Below are 22,537 nucleotides of genomic sequence, written 5' to 3' on the forward strand. Positions count from 1 at the left end.
TTAGATGTCCATGTCCTCTTTATTACAATCCATCTCATCCCTTCTTGAATCCTATCAGTATAAGCAATGTCGGCAGAAAATCACCACCAATTTGACTCCAATTCTCATTACTTTTATTACTTTGGTAGTCTAGGAGCTATATTGACTTCATAAGTTCTTGTAGGAGATAATTGTGGTACTTGGAAGAGCGCAGTCATTGTTCTTCTTAGAGCGGAAAATAAATTATTTGTGTGGATAGATCTCTATGCAGCCCAATTGTACCAACTCTTCTATCAAGGCATGAGAATGATGTGATTGTATAGTTTTACCCTAGTTACTAAATATTCTCAATTGAGATCTTATTGACGGTGTTGCTTATGTCGAGATTGCTCGAGAGTTTGTTGCCAATGTTGAAGGTTATTTTTCTCAACAAAATCTTATCACCACACAACAAGGATAGTCTTTTGTAGTCGCCTAATTCGCTTGTAAGAATAGCAAATGGGATGAGCTAGCCTCCTACTTGAAGGTACCATCATGTACGTGTGGTTATCTCAAAAAAAATGCAGAATAAATACAATATGGAGAAGGCTTATCAATTCTTAGTGGCACCCAAAGATGTTTTTAGCCATGTTCGTACCCAAATCTTAGCCATAGAGCCTCCACCAATTGTTAGTAAAGTGTACTTTTAGTTCTTGAGGAAGCGTAACAAAAGGGATATTCAAATTGCCCACGACTCAAGGATTGATGCTATGCGCTAGCTACTAATATGGGTAGCAATTCAAAGCCAAGGCTATCTTGATCACCCAACCAATATCCCAAGCCTATTTATGAAGAGTGTGGCAATGTCAGCCATACCAAAGCCAAATGTTGGACCATTATAGGTTTTCTACCAGGTCACCTGAAATCCCAAGTACAATAGTCGCTCGCAACAAAAGAAATCTCCTACATGTTTTGATGTACCAAACAATGAGTATGGTTTTCATCATGCTTCTAGTTTGGGATCTGTACATCAGTCTCATAATCTCTCTTCCATTTCAAGTGCAAGTGCAACCAACATGCTGTTTTTAAATCTAATGATCATCCAGTACCATCAGCTGATATCAATTTTGAGTGTTGATTTCACTTCTTTGAATTGTACGGATATACTTTCTAAGACTTATATAACACCTACTCATCCTTAGATCATTAGTCCAAAAGCATTTAATCATTTTGCATCCTCTCTATCTTTACTCAGGTTATCGGTAAATGTTTTATATCATGCATGGTAAATGGTTCCACCACTTATATCATGCATCCTGAAACATGTAACTTCTTAGACAAGCTCAACTTGAGTGATATCCACTATATGCTATCTTTTAATTGCAATCTACTTTTAGCTAGTCAAATGTTCTTAGTTGTGCTGTTATTTTCTTTCATATGTTCGACATTTTTCAAGACCTGACCACGAAGGAGCTGATTGGAACCGATGAAATCAAAGATGGGCTCTACCGACTCTATAATAATCTAGCCACACTCTATATTTTACCTGTAACTTAAAATTTTCTAATTTGAATTTCGACATTAAAGACTCAGTCATCCATTGCTGGGTTGAACTTCAAGTAATTTGTTATTATTTCTAAATTTCTGTTTGCGATGATTTATTTTCTGAACCATATGTGTTGGTCAAACATTCTAGAACTCCTTTCCATTTAGTTCAAATAAATGTGATACTCCTTTTAGTTTGATACATACATTGTGATATTTTGGGAGGGTAGTGTACTCTCTCCCACTTGGGTGCTTATTATTTTCTTAGAATAGTCGATGGCTATTCTCACTTGAATGCTTTTGGATGCTAAGAACACTAATACTTCTCATCAATGGGTCTTCGTTAGTTACCTTGATGATAGTGAGGATATCAAGTCTATGACTTACAAACATATGAAATTTTTACTAGTGATATAATTTTTGTGAGAATGATTTTTTTTTTGCCCCAATACCTAGCAAGGACCATCAAAATCATGCCATCATGCCTTTTCCCATTGCGATAATGGCACCTTTGACACACATATTAGACCTCGTGATAACATTTAATCTCATCCATCCAACTCACTCCCCTCACACATTACTCCAAAAGACCATCTTATTTGAGAGATTATGTTAGTATTCATTATTCAAAGCCCATTTACTGCTACAACCAGTCCATCACTATAATGTTCAGATACCCCTCCATCTAGTAAACCATATCCTATCTCTCACTATATATTCGTTTCAAAAAATTTCTTATCGCATCGTGCTTCTCTCAAGTATTCCCTCTCCTGTTGAATATAGTATCACAACGAGGCTGTCAGGGACAAACATTGGAAGAATACCAAGGCTGCTGAGTTATATGCTCTCGAATTAAGTGACGCCTGGACAATTGTAACTATTCCACCTGGTAAGCAACACATCGGGTGTAAATGGGTGTACAAAATAAAATACCATTCTGCTAAAAAAGTTCCATAACTAAACAGCTTTGATTATGACAAGATATTGCATCTCTCATCAAATTAGTCATAATCCTCTATGTCACAATCCAGGATCTTATCCAAAATAGCTGACCGAAACATATTATTCAGATTTCTTGATCCTGTATAAGTATCCAAGATTTACATGCCGAATAACCAATGTGGGACTAAATACACGCCCGCACAAGTCCTCACATACTCTCCTTGTTTAAGCCTTGACGTCCTCGTGAGGTTAAGACTAATGGTTCAAATTTATTCAAATCTAATCACAAACACCACATCGGTTCATAGTCAGCCCCAATGAAACTATGCTCTAGTGTCCCTTAGTTTATATAGGTTATGGGCTGGGTCAGCTCTGATACCATTTGCCTAATTCAAGATCTCATCCAAAATAGCTAGTCGAAAGATATTATTTAAATTTTTTGATCATGTATCTAACGAATAACCGATATAAAATTATAAATGCATGCCCATACGGATTTTTGTTTTTTTTTTTTTATTATTGTTGCTAACTTAGACGTGAACAATGCCTTTCTCTCAAAATATCTTCATGAAAAAGTCTGCATGAAGTGACCTCCTTAGTGATGGTTCCATCCCATGCCGAACTAAGAAATAAAGCATTGGCTCTCACTTTTTTTGTTGAAGTAAAGTACCAAGACTAGCATCAAATGCAAACTTGTACGGTTATGATACTAGCCATTGGATTTTGTTAACGCATGCCATAGCCAATGCAACTAAATCACGACAATCAGGCATGAGAAGACTAGTCATATCAAGTTGGACTACCATGTTATTCAAAAGAAATTGCAAAATGGTATCATCATGGGTTCCTTTATTTCATCTCAATTTCAACTTGTAGATATCCTCACCAAGGTACTTGATAAAGCTAAATTTCAAGCTAGGTGTTTCTACTCTATACACACCAGCTTGAGGGGCAACCGATTATGCTTTCGTACTTGTGCCTCTCACTTTCATCTCTCCACAATTATTGAAATCTATTTTGGCACTTGTGCATTCTATAATTATGAGATTTTTTTTCTATATATTTATTAAAAAAATTTAGTCAAGCGCATGCACTGTCATCTCACCATGATTATTGAGATCTACTTCTATATTTATACACTCTACAATTATAGATAATTATTAGGACTCATTTTCATATTTATGCTTTCTACAATCATAAACAATCATTGTGATTCATTTAATTGGGATTCATTTTCATGCTTGTCTCATCAATAATGAAATTTTTTATTGTGATTAACTTGCATTATTATGCATATCTTATTGCTATTTATAAAATAATGGGATTTGTATTTCTAGATGTTATAGAAATTATGAGATTTGTATTTGCAAGATTTTATATATTCAAGAAATACAGGAGTGAAGATCAAGTCATAATCAAATTGAAATGCAATGTTTGAGTAATGCTCATAGTATCCAACAAGTGGTCCAAAAAAATCCACCACCCAATATTTTTTGTCTCCCTCTCCACTTCCCATATTTCTTGTCCCTCTTTAGGCAACCCCAAATAGGGAATCTAACAAGTCCTCTAAGATGCACAACTTTCTACTTTTCTATTTTAATTATCGAAGCATGAGTCCTCTAAGATAACCCCAAATAGGTAACCTGATTAATTAGGCTTAGCTGACAGAATTCTATCAATTGTCTTGCCTAATAGTGACATGCCAGATAGGTTGGTGTGGGGTTCTGCTTGTACTTCCAAAGTCAAGGCCAATGAGCTTTATAAACTCTTGAAGGTAGTCCCAAAAGTAGGAAGGATTGTTCATGGCTATGGAAGATTGGGATACATCTTCGAGTGGCATTATTTCTATGTAAGCTTGCATGGGATCACATTCTATGTCATGGTATTTTGGTTAGAAGGTGTTTGAATATCCTTGCTATCTATGATTATTGTGAGGGAGTGGAGGAGACTGTGGATCACATTCTCTTTCAGTGCCTGAAGGCATTTTCAGGTTTAACGATTATCTAATATTCCATCTATAATTTTCAGGTTTAGACATTCTCTCTTGCTTTATCTAAAGACAAATGGAAATGATGTAGGTACTGAGATTAAATATGTTCATAGACAAGTTTTTGGGAATGAGGCTTTTTCTTCAAGATTTATATTAGAAAAGGCAATTATGCAAACTACATAAATCGTTCGAAGCACTAACATAGGAGAGCTGAAGATAGCAAGGGGCACCTAGGTCTCCTCTACATCTTTTATTTCTAGAGTGGTATTTATTACTTAGGAACTTTCTTCCCTAACTTGTCTCAAGATGAACATTGATGGTAGGGTTACTGAAGATGGTGGTAGAGGAGGAGTTGAATTTGTAATTAGAGGGCCTAATTCCCAATTCATTACAATAGGTGGGAGACAACTTTTTGATATTTCTGTTCCAGGGGCAAAATTGAGGGCGGCAATTGGGAGGGGATCGGGTATGCTGTTCTTACTCTAAATGCTAATTGTTCCCTCCTTGAAGGTAATTCTGCTACAATGGTTGGATGAATTTCAAAACGCTCTCCATCAATGAGCGAACATCTGCTCATCTTGGATATTTTGAGGTTGATTGGAAGGTGCACTTTCTTTTAAGCATCTCATGTTTACATAGAGGCAAATGAGGTTGTAGACTGGGTGGCATCATACGCATAGAATCATTTTGGTGACAATTTATGGATGAATTTTGCTTCTATCACTTCTTCATTCAGAATTATTATTTCCGATTATGTTGGATGTATCCATACTAGACATATATGATTCAACTATTTCATTAGAAAAAATCAAGTCATTCTTCACAACCAATTTTCTCATATAATTATAGCATTAATTTAGTATTTATATCAAATATATTTATGTTATGCTATAGACATGTTAGATATTCTTTTGAGATCCTCTTCTGCTTGAATAATTGGTTCTACTAATAAGGTTCGCTAGAAATTTGCCACCCTGTTCTTGGGGTCCATCTCTAGGCCATAGACAACCTACACCTAAGTACACCATTGTTAATCAGGCTGCTGTAAACAACGAATTAAGAAAAGTGGGCTGAAAACAGATAAATTCAGAAAAAAAAATAGATGCTTGGATATGATACCTGTGTGAACACCCTTTCTCTTTGCTATCTATTTTACAGGAAAGGTACTTGAATTATAAACTTTGGATATGTTATTTGTTATTTCATCTAAGGTGTAGAAGATAGTGGGATTTCTTCAAAGGAAATGTCTTAATGTTCAAATTTATTTTTAGTTAGAAATGCTATCAAAACAGGTTCAAAGTACCTCCTGATCTAGACCTGGATCCATTGGGGATTTGGGTCAACATGTTGACCCAAACTTATTGGAATTGGGTAGGGGTGAAAGTAGACCGAAAAATATTCGCCCGAATCTATTTTTTAATCTGAATCTATTCATATATGGATAGAAATTTGAGCATCCGGCTAATATTCGTATTCATATCCATATTTGTAAAAAAAAAATGGATATGGATAGATAACTGCCAATCTTTATCCAAACATCCAATTATATTTGTAACCTCATTTAATTTTATATAAACTTTTAAGAAAAATATATAACCATATTAACATACTATTAATTTGATTTACCATCCACTTAGTAATATTTTTAATTTTATGATCATAAAGTTTAATTATCCAACTTATATCTGTATTTATATTCATATTTTTGGTATCCATATAAAACAAAAATGGATATCAATTTTTGCTTCCGATTAATATCTGTATTCGTATCTATATTTATCAAATAAATAAATATAGATATAGATATATTAATATCCGAGATCTGCATCCAATCTGGTTTCACAAGTTCCAAACAAATACAATAATTTGGTTAGCTAAATTATTTTGGTTCCCTGGAAACTATTTATTAAATATTTCAAAGAACTCTGAAACTTTTTATGGAACTCTCAAATCTATCCTCTTAATCTGTTCCGTGATTTCCGAGCCACTATAGTGTCAGCTTCATGGGGTTTCACGAGACCAACACCATGGAAGATGTGCGTTGAAAAGTCAAATGAGTGACTCCTAACGTTTCTATAAAATTATACCCTATACTGTGTGCGCTCCTCATCTTTTTATTGTAGGCTAATCACTAAGATGAGCGCATAAATAAATAGAACTTATGAGAAAAAAATTAAGATGATTGGTGTCATGCATGGCTATATAATAAATACAGTATAAAATATAATTTTTCAAACTCTTTGAACAATTCGTACCATGGCAAAGGATTATCTACACCTTTAGTGTCATTTGCAAGAATTATTCTTAACAAAAAAAATCTTACTTGTAGGAAATCAAGCTTATCCACACTTACAATTAAGGCTATTAGTATATTACGCTGCCAATCATAATAGCATCTACAATTGGATCACATATGGGGCAATCAATTTGTGGTAGCACTAGAGCACATCTTGACACTAGCATGAACTTGGGTGCTTTTATAAAGCTCTCCCCTTTTAATGGCTTCATAGCCGAGCACACATGAGAACTCAAAGTCAAGCTGGAAAAAAGAATCATCACACAAAAAATAACTCAATAAGTTCGAGGTAATACCGTATCCGTCGAACATAAAAATAAAGATATATCTTCTGCAAATTTACTAGGAAACATCCATACTAAAATCACTCCAACAACATCAAGCCTAAGCCTTGAGTATTCAAGCTTAATCGCACCGCACAAATCAATAACCTTTGACCTCACTTGGAATGCATAAAGGAGGTTTGGGGAACTCAATAAAAAATGATGATCAAGAAAAATTCAGTCCAAACAGTTTCAGCTTTCAGCTCCTTGTCCTTGTAGGTGATGCTCCATGTATGGCAAGAATGTATACGAGCTGCGTTGCTGAAAGAATGATCAAGAAAGCCTCTATAGTTCTCTGCAAATCCAATGCATAAATTAAGCAAACTAGACTTGTCAAAAAAGAGAGGAGAGCTTGTAACAATTGTAACCTTATTCCTTTATCTTTCTAGAAAAGAAAATAGCCATGCTAGAGACATCTTTCATTCTCATTTTTTACAAATTAGAGAACATGTTGCTTTCTGATTGGGTTTTCTACATGAGATCTACTTTTCCTCTACAGAAGAGAAAGAAATGAACCCCTTACCTTTTCTATTTTTCCAACTCTAGAATCCCATAATTGTTGAAGCATTCATATTTGTAATTGCAGTGGAATCCAGTAAGGAAGCTAATTGAAATGTTTTATGAAGTAATTGGAGAAACCATAATAGTTGAGGATGCCTCTCATGTACATAACTAGGCAATCTCCAGTTTTTCTTTTGAAAGATTTAATCAATTTGGATCCCTTGGTATACATAAACAAATCTTTTTTTCTTTTTTTTTTTTGAGAAAGGAACATTCATAAACAAATTACGAACTTCTTAGTAATGCCTGGAAAATAAAGGAAATTACTGGAAACACATGGTTGACCAAATAAACTAAAGTAGGAACCATCCATATCTGATATCTATCTTAGTAACAACTAGTCCCTTATAACTTTCAATGCAATACTCTTCTAAATTATTAATCTTTTTCATGCATGCCAACAACTGTTAGCTCTGTTGGTGAGTACATTTCTTTAAAGGCTCGCTCTTGAAGGAGGTCCAGGATTTAATCCTGGATATCACCCAAAAAACATTAATTTGAGCATGATTAGCACCAAGTCTAAGATTTAGATTTAGATTTCAGATTAGGTCGATACCAAGTCCTAGTTTAAAGGATACAGATGTTTTATTTTCGATTATGAACACATTAAAGGCCTAAAAATGAGGGACATCATTTGCGACGCACAAAACAAAATCCATTTAAACATCTACGAGAGAGAGGAGGCTAAGGAGAAAAAATAGCCGTTTTTCTCTTACCAGGCGCGCATTCCTTCCCTCCAATTCAATCTCTTTGCAGGCCAAACTGCAAGTAACAATCGAACGTTTTAGTCCTCCTCATGATCAGAGTTTTGGGATGTTTTCTTGTGCCAAATTGTTCACTTGAATGCATGAAGAAACTTTGGCTTACCCCATTGCAAGCAGAGTAAGAGCCCACGCTACCATACCAGAAGATGCTGCGGACGGCAAGCTTTGAGAGTTCCAGGTGCGGATGTGGTGGATTCCGGCAATGGCCGCAGCGGCTCCAACAACTCCAGCTACCAGTGCAAATATCACAAGGAAGCCGGTGGCCGCATTCCCAATCGGAAAGAACACCGGCGAGAAGTGAGCCGGGAGTGCAAGTCCTGGTCCTGCCGGTCCCAAAACCACCAAAAGCATGAGAAATTTCTGGGAAGAAAAGAAGAAAGAGATCATCATACCATGCAGTGACGATCCTCACCTATAGTGAACCCTCGATCCATGGCGACGTCGAGGGCCCAACCTGATATTGCTGCCACTATGGCATACATGCAGAAGTTGAGGACCAGAAGAAGAGAAGCAATACGCTGTACACCCTTCCCCGCCATTGGTTGAATGCTACAATCTGAGATATGCGAACTTGGAAGATGAGGACGATGATGGGTTGATGGAATACCTGCTAATATATACGGCGAGTTGCCAGTTAGACTCTGTTCTTTTCTTGTTGGACGATGGAGGCATCTGAGTGTTTGTGGGGCTGCAAAGGCGAAGGAGACTTTAAATTCAAGGCAAGGAGGGGTTGATTGTTAGATAACGCTAGATATTTGTTTAGTATATATTGTTCTTTTGAATCGAATCAATTTCTTACTTTGGAAGGAATTCGATCCAGCTATAACACTTGCACTTTATTCTTCTATTACCTAAGCCATCCTTTGCTGAAGGATAGCAACATTTTTTGATTTTTTCAGCTCTTATTATCAAATGTAATAGGCATGTAATGGTATTCTTTTGAACTAGTTTTAGTACTTTCAGGCAAAATCCAGTCATCTCTTGTCATCAAAGTTTCCATGCTCTGATCAAATTTCATCTTTCTTAGCTTAAAACTCAACGGACATGACAGCATTCTGCTATAACGAGTACAGACATTAGAAAAATAAAGGCACCATGGTATGTTGTCTTCACTTTGGGTAGATAAAGTTTTCTGCACTAATTAAAGCATCTAGGAGAGTACATTGTTTTGTAGTTGTTGACAACCTAAAGTTCATCTAAAGTAGACTCTAAGGAATACAAATGTCAGCATTATTTGCCCTCCACAGGTGTTTGATTTTAAAGTGCGGAGGTTAGTGAGATATGGCAAACAGGTTCACAACTACTTGCTTGAGCTAATAGTAAATTCTGGCAGCTTCTATCCAAACATGAATAAAGAAGGCACAAGGTCATGAATGGAAGCCAACACAGAACCAATAGTGGAAGGTCAAGAAAATTGATATAACCTAATGACAGGGGAATCGATGACCAAAGCCCAAGTCAATCGCATCCATAATTATAGCAGATGATTGACGGCCATAAGAACAATGGCGGTCATAAGAGAGCGAAATTCCTTGTTGAGTTTCTATTGCATAAAAGTTGAAATAAATTGCTATTATCTTAGAGAGGCTTGATAAAATAAACGTCGGAAAGATTATGAAACTTTAGTCTTCTTAAAATTGGCTTTATGCCTTTCATGCACAGCTTATATGAAAGGCTATAGAAGTCCTTTTCCATAATCATGGCCCAGAAAATCCAAAAACCACCATCCCAGAAGACTGCATAAAGTTATCAACCAGAATACCAAAACAAATATTTAGAACTATAGAGACACAACAGAGTCTGATGGAAACTTGGCTGTGGCCAAGCAGACTGAAGTTAAAAGCCACCACATTAAAATCGGTGGGGGCAGGGCTACTGAAGTGGTTTTGCCCGTCTTTTTGTAACCCCAGATGGGTTAATCTTTTTTACTAATGCTGTGGTTAATCACTTAGAGCATATTGCTTCTCACATCTCCCCTTAGTATTACAGCTTAATAGAATTGCTATAACTTTCCACTTCGAAAACTATTGATTTGAATATTCTAAATGTCGTGAAGAAAGAGATCACTGCCGGCCTCCCTCAAGAAGAACAATGGCTTAGTCCGACTATATTGTTTTCAATGATTAACATCAAAATGGTGGCAAAAGTCTAGATCTGAATGGATTAATAATGGGGACTGTAATACTCGCTTCTTTCATATGCTTACTTGTATTCATCGTAGTGCGAATGCTATTAATTTTCTTGAGCTTGCTGATAGCCATAGAACTTCTGATAACCGCATTATATTGTCTCTTACTTTGCTTGATGGATGGCTGACTATGATGACCTTGATGCACAGGATGCTTCTTCGCTGATGCTTACCATGGTTAACTTCACCCCTTTACCTAGAGGAAATCAAAGACATCTCACTGCTCTATGGCTTTGGGTAAGGCCTGGAGATTGACAAGCGCAATGGTGTTATAGTTCAAGTTCTGAGGCAGTCACTTCATGGAAAAAAAATATCAAAGGTTAGGTTTGTCCTCGATCCGCTCCTCCTCGAATCTTGGATTGTCGGAATCATAATTGGGTAATAACCTTTTAGAAGGCAGGTCTTGGTGCAATAGTGAAGTTCCTCCTTTGTGATCTGAGTGTCACGAGCTTGAAATATGGAAACGTTCTTTTCGTACGCGAGTGTAAAGCCATATATGCCAAGAGTTTTGTGCACCAGGACATCCTTTGGGAAACGATAATATCGTGTTAATCCCTCAAAAAGAGCACTCACATCGAGTTCGAGAGTACAAGCCCGTATCCTTGACCAATGTGTTATAGGTCGCTTGCCAAGCTCATAGTGAAAAGTCCTCTCCTCCATATATTGGCTGGCCTTGAACAAGGTGCCTTTGATTTGCTGGTAGGGATATCAGTGAAAGCATTCTTATTGTTCAAGAGCTCTTGCATTCTATTAACCATTGTAGAGAGGGTGCTCCTATCAAGTTGATTAAACTTGATGCCAAAAAGGCTTGTGACAGATGGAGCTGCTCTGTTGTTATCCAGGTGCACTTTCCAGCCTCTTGGAGCTTCTATTCACATGTTAACTATTCCATCATGATTAATAGCAAGCCTGCCAAGTGGATTCAGGCCAACAGAGGGATTAGAGTGATCCCTTCTCTCCTTATGGATCCCAGTTTCTCACTGGCTTACTGAATGCCAATTAAATACAGGAAGGAAGATTGAAAGGCCTAGAGATTGCGGATGGTCAAAGATCCTGTCACCTTTTTTAAGCTGATGATGTTCTCAACTGCTCCTGGACTTATATTAATTGAAGGCTGCAATGCACCGAACCAAGCCTTGGATACTTCTTAGGTAATCACTGATAAGAAAGAAAATAGGAGCAAGTCTATCTTAGTACTTCGAAAGGCTTTCCTTCCTCCTTATAAGAGTTTGGTTATCGTAGCTTGGACTGACTTTTGCTTGATAAACCATTTACTTCGGAGTTAGGTTTCTAGTCCTCGTGTGCTTTGGAAAGATGCTAATGATATTTTGGATAAAGTGCATAAAAATTGAAAAGCTTTCAGGTTGCAATAAAGAGCATTTTTCTCCCGCTAGCCGCGTCACGTAGTTCAGCAACTTTGGTGCATGTTGAAATCCTAGATCAGATTCGTCGTTATCGTTATATTGGTTGGGGAACTCTTCTTTCTCCCAAGTCGCAAGGAGGTTTGGCCCTTTAGATTTAAAATTGGCCTAGAATGTTGTGATGCTTTGGCATGTTCTCCATGGATGTCTTACATTGGAAGGATTCCCTCTAGGTCAAGTTGGTGCCCGGCCTAGTTGAATCATTGGAAAACATTTTAACTTGTTTGTTCACACTTGGAACAACTCTTGGGTTTTGTGAGGACCCGTGTGATCATATATTCAGTCCTACGTTGATTTTGTACTAAGTAGATCTTGGATGCTTATACATGATGAAGGAATTCAAATAATGTTTTTTGCTTAATCTTTTTCGTTTAAGCCCATCTTTGTCGATGTTGACCATGAACTTTCCGATACTTTTGTTTTAAACTTCACCGCGATTCAAGCTAGAAATTTACCTTTATTATGGTAGTTTTAATCATTAAAGGCTAGGCTGGAACTAGATATGTAAGCTTCAGGTTGCATGGAGGGTTAAGATTTTTATTTGGAAAATGGCTTGAGAGAGGCTTCTGGCCCACTTTTGGTTGAATATCTTGCACTTAAATTCATCTCTTGACTGCAAAGATGCTAATGGCCTTTTCTATCAATGCAGAAAAGCTATGCAAACTTGGTAACTACTTTGGGATCTCCTGTGATGGGCGCCCAAGGAGCTCATGCTGGCCCCTGTGGTGGTTGGTTGGAGTTTTCTTTATGGAAAGGTTGCACTTATAAGTTCGAATTCTTTATACGTGTTTTGCACTGCAGAGGACTATGTAAGCCTGGATAGCTGTCACATGTTGTGTTTGGCACCTAATGTGACCTTTAGGATCCAAACTCTATTCATATATTGTCTTGGGGGGGTGGCTTTGTTCTAATACCCTTTAGCAAATGTGGAAGCCAAGAAATTGTGCTGTTTTTGGCTCCTCTCAAGGCAATATACAAATAGAGTTTGGATTCTATCCAGTGTATATTTTGCATCAATAGCCGCCACATTTTAATTATTTTATAAATTTAAGCTGACATCTTGATTATTTTGGACCCAAGCCTCAATTATCTTCAGATTGTTTAGCAAATTGGGTTCAATGGCAGGCCTCTTGAGGTTGTTTTTAACAAGCTCACTGATGGTTCCTTTTTGTCACTTGGAAAATAATTGATTGCATAATTTATTGGAGGACATGAAAAAAAAGGGTTTCAGGCTCACAGCTATGAAATTTATTTTGCAAATATTGTAATAAATTAATGGACAAGTGGAGATTTTCATTAAAATCACGGCAAACCGGCACCGGACCTGGCACAACCTAGCGTTGTACGTGCCATCCCATCAGTTAGTAATGGCTCTAAACAAACCAGCCGGCTGGCCAGGCCGTGAGGCGGAGTCTTACCGACGAGTAGAAAGTCTGAGAGACAAAAGGGAGGTCTTCTCGTCGGCCAACCCCAATGAATCTATATTGCAATAGCCTCTATTTTACAATACTATTTATAATAACTCGAAACTTTATCCAAAATAATTAGTCAAAAGATATTATTTGAATTTCTTGATCTTGCATAAGTACCCAAAATCTATCTAACGAATAATCGATATGGGGCTAAACCCACGCCTGCACGGATCCTCATAACACGAGAGCTTATCTCTAAGTTTTTTTTTTTTAAGATCAACTTTAATAATCTAAAACTCTAATTCAAAATTGCTGGCAACTGGCCGATCTAAGATCTTTGATGTGTCATTTTTTTGAGACGCCATTGAGAGCAGTCTGAATAGGTATCTATATCATGCGAGTTTGAGGACAAACTGCATCACAGTAGTCGGTTAGATTCATAGCCAGAGGACAGACTGCATTACCATTGAGACTGACTAAATCATGGTGGATGGTTGGATCCAGGGTCAGATTGGATATTTGGAGGGGCTTGAGAAAATGCACTATATTTGTAGCTAGACACATCTATCATAAAGCAAATGAAGCGACGATTAGGCCACCTCCTGGGCAGTGGAACACTCCGAAAAGTTTTTATGTATCAACATAGAACTTCATAATATTTTATTTCTTAATTTTTTTTGGATATATTTATATCACGCAGCCGGAGATGCTCACGAAAATTAAATAAGTGGAGAAGCCGAACGAAATTATTTTAAGCATAACGGTCCCCGTTTCCGTCTCTCTCTTATACGCTTTGATGCGGAAAAATAAAACTACCCCCCTCTCTCGGGATCCGCGACCTTCTCCGGTCCTCGCTTACTTTTTCTTGAAAAAATAAAATTAAAAAAATGGACGAAGAGGAAAAAAACGAGAACAAGGAATGGAGCAGACAGCCTCGGCGGCAGGAAAAACAGCTGACATGACTCTCTCTTTCTGTCCTCCGTCTCTCTTTCTCACTCTTTCTCGGCCTAAAAAGAAAGAAAGAAAGCCTTCTTTAGTTGTTTTAATTTCTGTTAGGGTTTCTGAGGGAGGGAGAAGGCTTTTTTTTTTTCCCCTTGTCTTCCTTCTGCTCCCCATCCCCCATCAAACCAAGCATTGTCGGGGTTTCGGATCCACGGAGGCGTTCCCGGCCCTCATCGCCATGGCAGGCCCGTCCTCCTTCTCCCCCTTCTTCTCCTCCACTTCTCCTTCTCCCGTAGTAGGACGTCCTACGCGGAGAAGACGGTATGTATGGCAACATCCCTTGCCTCTACTGTCTTACTTAAACATCTCTTTCCATTTTTCTCTTTGCTTGCCTTTTTCATAGGTGGTGCTTGCATTTTGATTTATTTGCTTGTTCATGGGCGGAGTATGTTCGGTAATGATAGTTTGGTTCCTTAGGAGCTACCAGGATTTATCCATGGATTGAAGCATATGGAAACTGGGACGGTGTTAGGATAGCAATTTGTTGGTTTGTTGGACGGCATTGCTGCCTACATTGACAACGAAAAATTAGTATACTTATAAACAGAGGAGGAACTTGTTAGACGCTAGGTGTTTTTCTATTGTGAGGGAAAATTAAAAAGCGGAACAAAGAAAAGTAAGTACTCCATTGTGAGACACTAGAAATAAGAGGTAAAAGATGGGATTTTGAGATATGGAGTTACACTTTGTGCCGCTAGGAAACTTCTTGCTTGTTATCACTACCCCACAAGAGACTTTTGTGTTTTAGGGAAAAACACCTACTGATGTATTTTGGCATATTTAGTTTATTTTGTCTCTGTTGAACTCTGATAAATCATGTCCCTTGGATGTGGATACTTTCAGGTCCTTAACTTTCTATGCTATCTCTCCACCTGCCTCTAACTTTGATGGGATCGACCCCCTCACTGCCAATCTTTCTTCCCTTGAGCACCAAAACAAATTGCCCGCTGCCACCTCCTCCATATTTGTCGCATGATAAAAGACGTATTTACAACCAGGTTGCACAAAGAGTAAACTATATTTGCAAGCTAACAAACATTTTATCACTATAGGCTGCAGACACATTTAACTTCAGAAGTAAATAGAAAGTCAAGTTCTTGATGACTATTCTCGATTGGTAACATAAGAAAGTAAAATAACAGTACAAATTTATGTGGTACAAGTAAATAATAACTCAGAAGTATGTAGAGATCCTCTGAATGGTATTGCACATGTATTGCAGCATTTTTTTAAAGTAGATAAAAAGTTTGAGAAGATATCTTACTTGAAGATATTAAAATGGAATAAAAATGGAAAAATGATTTATGTTATAATGCAAATATTAAGGTAGTGTTCAGTTCCTGATCAAGGGGTGGACAAGGGAAGGCTACCAGCTTAACCAGCCAAACAACCAAAAAAAGTGGTGGATAACTTTGTTCAGTGAAAGGGAAGAAAAGCTGGTTAACCTGGCTAACTTTATTCATGGGGGAGGATCAAATAAAGTTAACAAGGCCGGGAGTTCCTCTAGCCTCTATATTTATCCCATCTTTATCTCTGGAATCAATAATTCGCCATTCTTTTTTACTTTTACCTTTCACCTTCTCCGAGTTATTGCTACACTTATCTCTCCTCTCCCTGGCTCTAGCTTTGTGGAGGTCCTCTCACCAGTTGCTCTGCTTCCTTATGTCGTGTGACTAGATACACGTGTGGCTCCTTTCTTGAGCCTCGTCACTGGTTGAGTAGCTGCTGCCTTTTTTTTGTTACCCCTTGTTTGAGCCTGCTTCAGCCAATCTTCCTCTCCAATGGGTTTGGTTGGTTGGAGGAATCACCATTGCTCGATCTAACCTCAGTTTCGGTTGCTCAGGTTTCCTTCATGCCTAATCTTGCCTTGGTTGGTCCTTGGCTTCTCATCTTCTCTGACCTTGAATCGTGATTACCTTGACCCCGTCATGCAGCAATCGCCTTCTTCTCTAGCCTTGGCATTGTCTCTTGGTTGCCATTGAGCTCTTCAGAGGTGCTTTGTTGTCTCCCTCTCCACAGCAGCTTTAATGGTGGATTAAGTAAGCACCAACCAAAGAGCATATAACTTTATTCCCTAGTTACCTGGTTAGGGGTTGAATACTAATGGTCAAATCTATTCAGATGGTGGTTAGCTATTCAGCAACCAAACATTGCCTAAGTGTTATTTAAGGCACTTTAGCAACACTAGAGTTGAGGTGTGACCATCTAGGGATGGCCTGTGATGCACATGAGAACCTATGAAAGGCATTAAATTATGTTCGTGGCTAATAAGATTGATTGTTATGTTGAACCTGTTTACAGAAGAACAATAATCGGTTTTGAAGATAAAGGACAAAATTAGATTCTCAAATGTTTTATGCAAAATTAGATTCTCAAGTGTTTTATGCTGAATTAGATTCTCAAGTGTTTTATGCTACTAAGTTGCTCTATAGTAGACTTATAAATAAAAATCAACAAACATTGCGTGTTATATGCTACAACGAGGACTAAATGATAAGTAATTGAATATAAAGGCAAATAATATCCAAGAAAGCATCAGCGAAATCAGTTAGATAGTAGTGTTCCAAAACCCATTTGTCCTAGCAAGATAACCTATTTGACACATCACCATTGTACCATCATGGGTTGGGCAACTTTGTGTGCTGGATTTTCCTGTGAATGATTCAACATGTTGACTTGGAGTGGTTCAACTATTTGAACCGTTCAGTGTCAATCTGGACTTCAACTCTATAAAAGACAAGGAAAATGAGTAACCCCATCTCTTTAGTTGATATTCAATTCCTCTTTATCTTCTCCCTTTATCTAGTCCAATCACTATCGAGGTTTTTGTTGATGGCGTCGAGAACATTTGGTGCTGAATACTAATGGTCAAATCTATTCAGATGGTGGTTAGCTATTCAGCAACCAAACATTGCCTAAGTGTTATTTAAGGCACTTTAGCAACACTAGAGTTGAGGTGTGACCATCTAGGGATGGCCTGTGATGCACATGAGAACCTATGAAAGGCATTAAATTATGTTCGTGGCTAATAAGATTGATTGTTATGTTGAACCTGTTTACAGAAGAACAATAATCGGTTTTGAAGATAAAGGACAAAATTAGATTCTCAAATGTTTTATGCAAAATTAGATTCTCAAGTGTTTTATGCTGAATTAGATTCTCAAGTGTTTTATGCTACTAAGTTGCTCTATAGTAGACTTATAAATAAAAATCAACAAACATTGCGTGTTATATGCTACAACGAGGACTAAATGATAAGTAATTGAATATAAAGGCAAATAATATCCAAGAAAGCATCAGCGAAATCAGTTAGATAGTAGTGTTCCAAAACCCATTTGTCCTAGCAAGATAACCTATTTGACACATCACCATTGTACCATCATGGGTTGGGCAACTTTGTGTGCTGGATTTTCCTGTGAATGATTCAACATGTTGACTTGGAGTGGTTCAACTATTTGAACCGTTCAGTGTCAATCTGGACTTCAACTCTATAAAAGACAAGGAAAATGAGTAACCCCATCTCTTTAGTTGATATTCAATTCCTCTTTATCTTCTCCCTTTATCTAGTCCAATCACTATCGAGGTTTTTGTTGATGGCGTCGAGAACATTTGGTGCTGAAATCTTGTGAATAGCCAATTTTTATCTCCCTATCTCTCTTTGTTGATGATGGCCAAGAGTGGGAAGAGTGGGTTCATCTGGTGATGGTGAAGAGAGTTGTATAGGTGAGAAATGGTGGATCTAGTGGGCCATCAGATGCTATGTCCTCCTTGCAGCCCCTTGAAGCAAGCTGGTAATGCCCTCATGGTTGTTGCCGTCCTGCATTTGGACAATGAAACCACTGCAGGCTCGATGCCTATTTAAAGGTTGAAGGGTGGTCAGATTTGCTGCTAGCAGGCTTGCCTGGGGATATGGAGGGACTAGGAAGGAGAGATCTCAGATGGTGGAAGGGAGGATTAACATGAGTATCACTTTGAGGGTAAATTAATGTTGAGGGGTTTTCTAGAAGGAAAGGGCTCGTTAAGCCGACAAAGCATGCCTCCTGATCTAGCCACCATGAACACCATGGTGAAGTCGAGATTGAGGGAGGGAGGAGGCAAATAGGGAAGAACAGAAGTGGTGAAAAGGATTCAATCATAGAAGTGGAGAAAGGCCTTTGATCATAAAAGATAATAGTTATACAAGTAATCAGTATATGAGGTAAAATTGGATTGTCTTGGAAGGTGTGCTAATGGAAATACAGGTAAGCACCCCATGAGTCAGGGAACCAGGAATATCAAAAAAATCCATCAAGGATAAATAATTAAATTCTAGCAATTATAGGAATTACATAATGTTTTACCATATCAGATATGTGGGTTTTTTAACCCTTTTCGTTGCAGACGGCAGACCTAGCTTGTATTTTAGCTACTTTATTTTTCTAGCCTCATAACTTAAACTTTTTTTTATCTATTTTTTCACTTATGACAACATATGGATATATGTAATCAAGCTTAATGTTTCCTGTACTTCCCAATTTTCTGCACTTCGTTTACATTGTTTAGTACCAAAGTAATGCAGGTTAATAGCCTAAATCATAAGGTTTTTAGCTACATGAAATATTAAATTGTTATTTTAAAGGCAAAATAAGAATCCATTAGAATGGAACCTTAGGCTTATTGCCAAATCTTGTGAGCACTTGGTAGCGGTTGCTTAATAAGCCTAGGCCTCCTATGAGCCATGTGAAGGCCCTAATTAGTGCTCAAATTTGTAATCTGTTGGAATAGATTCCTTTAGTAGTAAGGTAAAGCTTTTGCATGCTAGCGCGCATGTGTTGTTCCTTTGCTAAGGAGAGGAACAACTGCAACACCCATTTTTGCTAGTTTTACTGCATATGCACATCTATCTAACTTGTGTATATTTGAAAGCCTTCTAGTTCACATTCTCAGATTAGGGCTAACCACTCGATAATTTTTTTTTTTCAAATTTCATAGTGTGTTTAATAGGAGCAGTGAAACTCATGTTTCCCTTGAATGCTCTTTATGGAAATTTAGTGACAATCATGTGATATGATTTATAGATTTGATACCATATGGCTTGAAGAACGAGGTTGGAGGATTTGTGAAAATACAGAAATTACAAGGTTGGAAGAGTAGCCCTATCCATACAATTACATAGTCTCAACCAAGGTTCACTGAATTGGTACTGAGAGTCGTACTGGCCAGCTACTATTTCGATACGGTACCAATTTGTACCATATTGAGCCCCAAGGTGTATCAGAGACAAAGGAGCAGGAGAAGCGGAAGGGAGAGAGAGAGGAGAGAGGAAGAAGAAGAAGGGAGAGGGAGAGAGAGAGGTGTTCGGGTTTGAATGCCCCGAGGAGGGTGACATCTTTTGGTGTTGACCAAGGGCATCAAGGATGATAGCGTCAACATTGATATAGGGCAACATTGTCAATCAAGGTCAATAGTGTAAGCTAGGATTTGAAGAAGGGGGTGGATAGAAATCAAAGTCGAATGCAGTCCCGAGGGTTGGGGGGGGGGGGGGGGGGCGGGGGGGCTTAAGGGGTTTATTATAATGTGCCGAACCGTCCCGATTGGTTTAGTTTAATACACCTTGAACCGCCTGGTTCGAGGCAGTTCAGCATACCTTGCGTTGAACCCCTTTCATACAATTTAAGAATACACGGCCAAAGTATATGAAATCCATCAACTCCTGAAGCAATATCTTGAATGGATTGGTTGCTAGATTAAAATAAGTTTCCAGTCAAGGTTAAAAGGGTACTGGTCCAGGAAGCTACTGGTTAGAGGTCTAGAGGTCAATTTTGTTGTTTATGGTGTTGGTTTTAAATCTTGAGTGTTGTAAAAGTTGATGTATGAATCTATTGGATGTTTACATATGGTTTCGAATAATAGGTACATGTTCAAGGAATAGATAGCTAGGGAGCTAGGGGCTGAACTGATCTTCCATGGGATGGTGTTGAGATATGATTGATGTGTGTACATCTTCAATTTAGGGACATGTTATTTGCAGATTGGGAGTTGTTGCTTCTATTTCCTCTCATCTTACTTGCAGAAGGAAATGGTAAAACAATTGAGTCCTCATGTTCATGCAGAAGAAGCTGTGAATTTAATCTAGCCAGAATTTTATCATTTCTTATTAGCAGATCCACATGTAGCGTCCGAAATTTGCAGGACTTGTAGCATATTCTAGCATTTGAATGAGGGGAAGGTAGAAAAATAGAAACCCATATGACCGTACTTACAGAGGCTGGGATTAAATTATCAGTAGGGTACCAAATCGGTCCTTTAGAAAGGATCATCATGAGAAATATGTAAGGCAGCAATGCAGCATGCAACAAAAACACTGAAATCCACCTTGGGCTAGGATCTAGAGAGATGAGAGCCAAGGGAAGGGGAGTGGTAATTGGGGAAATAACAAAACTCAAACAAATCTCCAGGTCTTGATTTTTCTTTTTTTGGAGAAATACTGTGAGTATTTACCACCACTTATGTTTGAACCTGAAACCTCTCCTCCGGGTGCCAGCTGGCTTAGCTAACTGCTGTGGTTTAATAATGTTTCAGTTTAGGATGTTGGTTCAAATATTTTATGGTGGAAGGAAAAGTTTGAAAACATGAATAGAATTAGTTTAAAATTTTATTAGTTCAAATTGATCCTTTATCATTTTCATTGTCAGTTTAATGTTGAATATAGGCTTTTGAATTAAGTGTCAGTGCCCATGATGTTATAGTGCTTAACTTGTTTGATGGATTTGACATGTTTTCTCATCTCATCATTTTCCAAGTTTCAGTTTTTGTAAACAGATGCTATAAATGAGGTCTGCTATTGTTAATGTTTCTTTTGTTTTTTCCCCCTGTTTTAGTTCTTTTGTTAATGTTAAAGGAGTATGGGGCATTGAGTAATAGCAGACAGTCAGCTATGATCACATTATTGGAAGAACCCATTTGAGCATGCAGCATGGATATTTCTTTTCAGGGATTTGGGAGTCTTGATGACACTCTTGGACAATACTTCTAAGAGCTAGGGCTTGTTGTCTTGGTGATCTTGCAAAACATTTTATGACCTGTGGAATTCAGTCCATGTTGCTATTGGAAAACACAGCTAACATTTTTCTTTCCTTAAGAAGTTTTATCTTTTTTGAATCGTGGTGATAATACTCCTTATTAAATTCTTTTTTCCCCTAACGGAATGTTCCTCACTTTTAGGTATGATGGTGGTTTTAGCTGCAGCAATCATACAACCTTGCATTGAGAGCTAGATTCTTGTCCTTCTGATACTATAAGCAGATATATTGTGTTAGACAAGGACATGTTTGGAGAACCAGGGAATGAAGCCACCGGTCCGGGAGCACATACATATGTTTTTGTATTATAATATTGAAATTTGAGATATTCAGTGAATGATTCAGGCAGTTCCATATATATTTATTTTCAGATTCAGTTAAATGGCTAATATGCAGTCTAATTCTTTGTTATATATGTTTATTTGCAACGGTCAACTACATATCCTCGAGCTAATGGTTTTTCACCTACATATCCCACCCCATCCCATCACATCCTAATGTAGGACTAATCGGATACGGATCAAATACTAGCATATCTATAATCATGTTTGTTTTATTTGACGAACATAGATATGGATACAGATGTTACTCGGATGCAAAAATTTATATCTATATTTGTTCTAAATGAATATAGATACAAAATGGATAACGAAAATACGAATATAAATTTGGATATAATTCAGATAATTAAACTTTATGACTATATAATTAAAAATATTTTTAAGAAGATAAATCAAGTTAATCATATATTAATGTGGTTATTTATTTTTTAAAAAAAATTATGAGTATCGTATAAAATTAAATTGTGTTATAAATGAAATCAAATATTCAAAATGATTGTCTATTCACACACACACATACAGATACATATATACGCATATCCATATTCATATGCATATGTATACATACACATATACATATATATATATATACATATATATTTGATGGATATGGATGCTAGCATGGATATTAGTCGCATGCTCAAATTTTTATTCATATTTAGATAGTATTGGATAAAAAAATGAATTCTAAAAGATATTATTTGATCCACTTTTACTTCTACCCTAATGTTTT

At 37.4% G+C, this 22,537-nt stretch overlaps 1 protein-coding gene and 1 long non-coding RNA gene across 2 annotated transcripts; one reads left to right on the top strand and one right to left on the bottom strand.

Moving 5' to 3' along the window:
- Window positions 1-6,990: 6,990 nt before the first annotated feature.
- Window positions 6,991-9,059, bottom strand: LOC103709309 (membrane protein PM19L). The gene is made up of 4 exons (XM_008794600.3): window positions 8,792-9,059; window positions 8,483-8,702; window positions 8,332-8,377; window positions 6,991-7,349 (listed from the first exon to the last, which is right to left on the bottom strand). The coding sequence occupies exons 1-4, from the start codon at window positions 8,916-8,918 to the stop codon at window positions 7,254-7,256; spliced, it is 489 nt and encodes a 162-aa protein (XP_008792822.2). The 5' UTR covers window positions 8,919-9,059; the 3' UTR covers window positions 6,991-7,253.
- Window positions 9,060-14,230: 5,171 nt separating this feature from the next.
- Window positions 14,231-21,855, top strand: LOC103709310. The gene is made up of 2 exons (XR_604429.4): window positions 14,231-14,663; window positions 21,606-21,855. It is a non-coding gene; the product is annotated as an uncharacterized LOC103709310 (long non-coding RNA).
- Window positions 21,856-22,537: the final 682 nt, after the last annotated feature.

The sequence above is a fragment of the Phoenix dactylifera genome, chromosome 11, assembly GCF_009389715.1.
Source record: "Phoenix dactylifera cultivar Barhee BC4 chromosome 11, palm_55x_up_171113_PBpolish2nd_filt_p, whole genome shotgun sequence".
Lineage (NCBI taxonomy): Eukaryota > Viridiplantae > Streptophyta > Magnoliopsida > Arecales > Arecaceae > Phoenix > Phoenix dactylifera.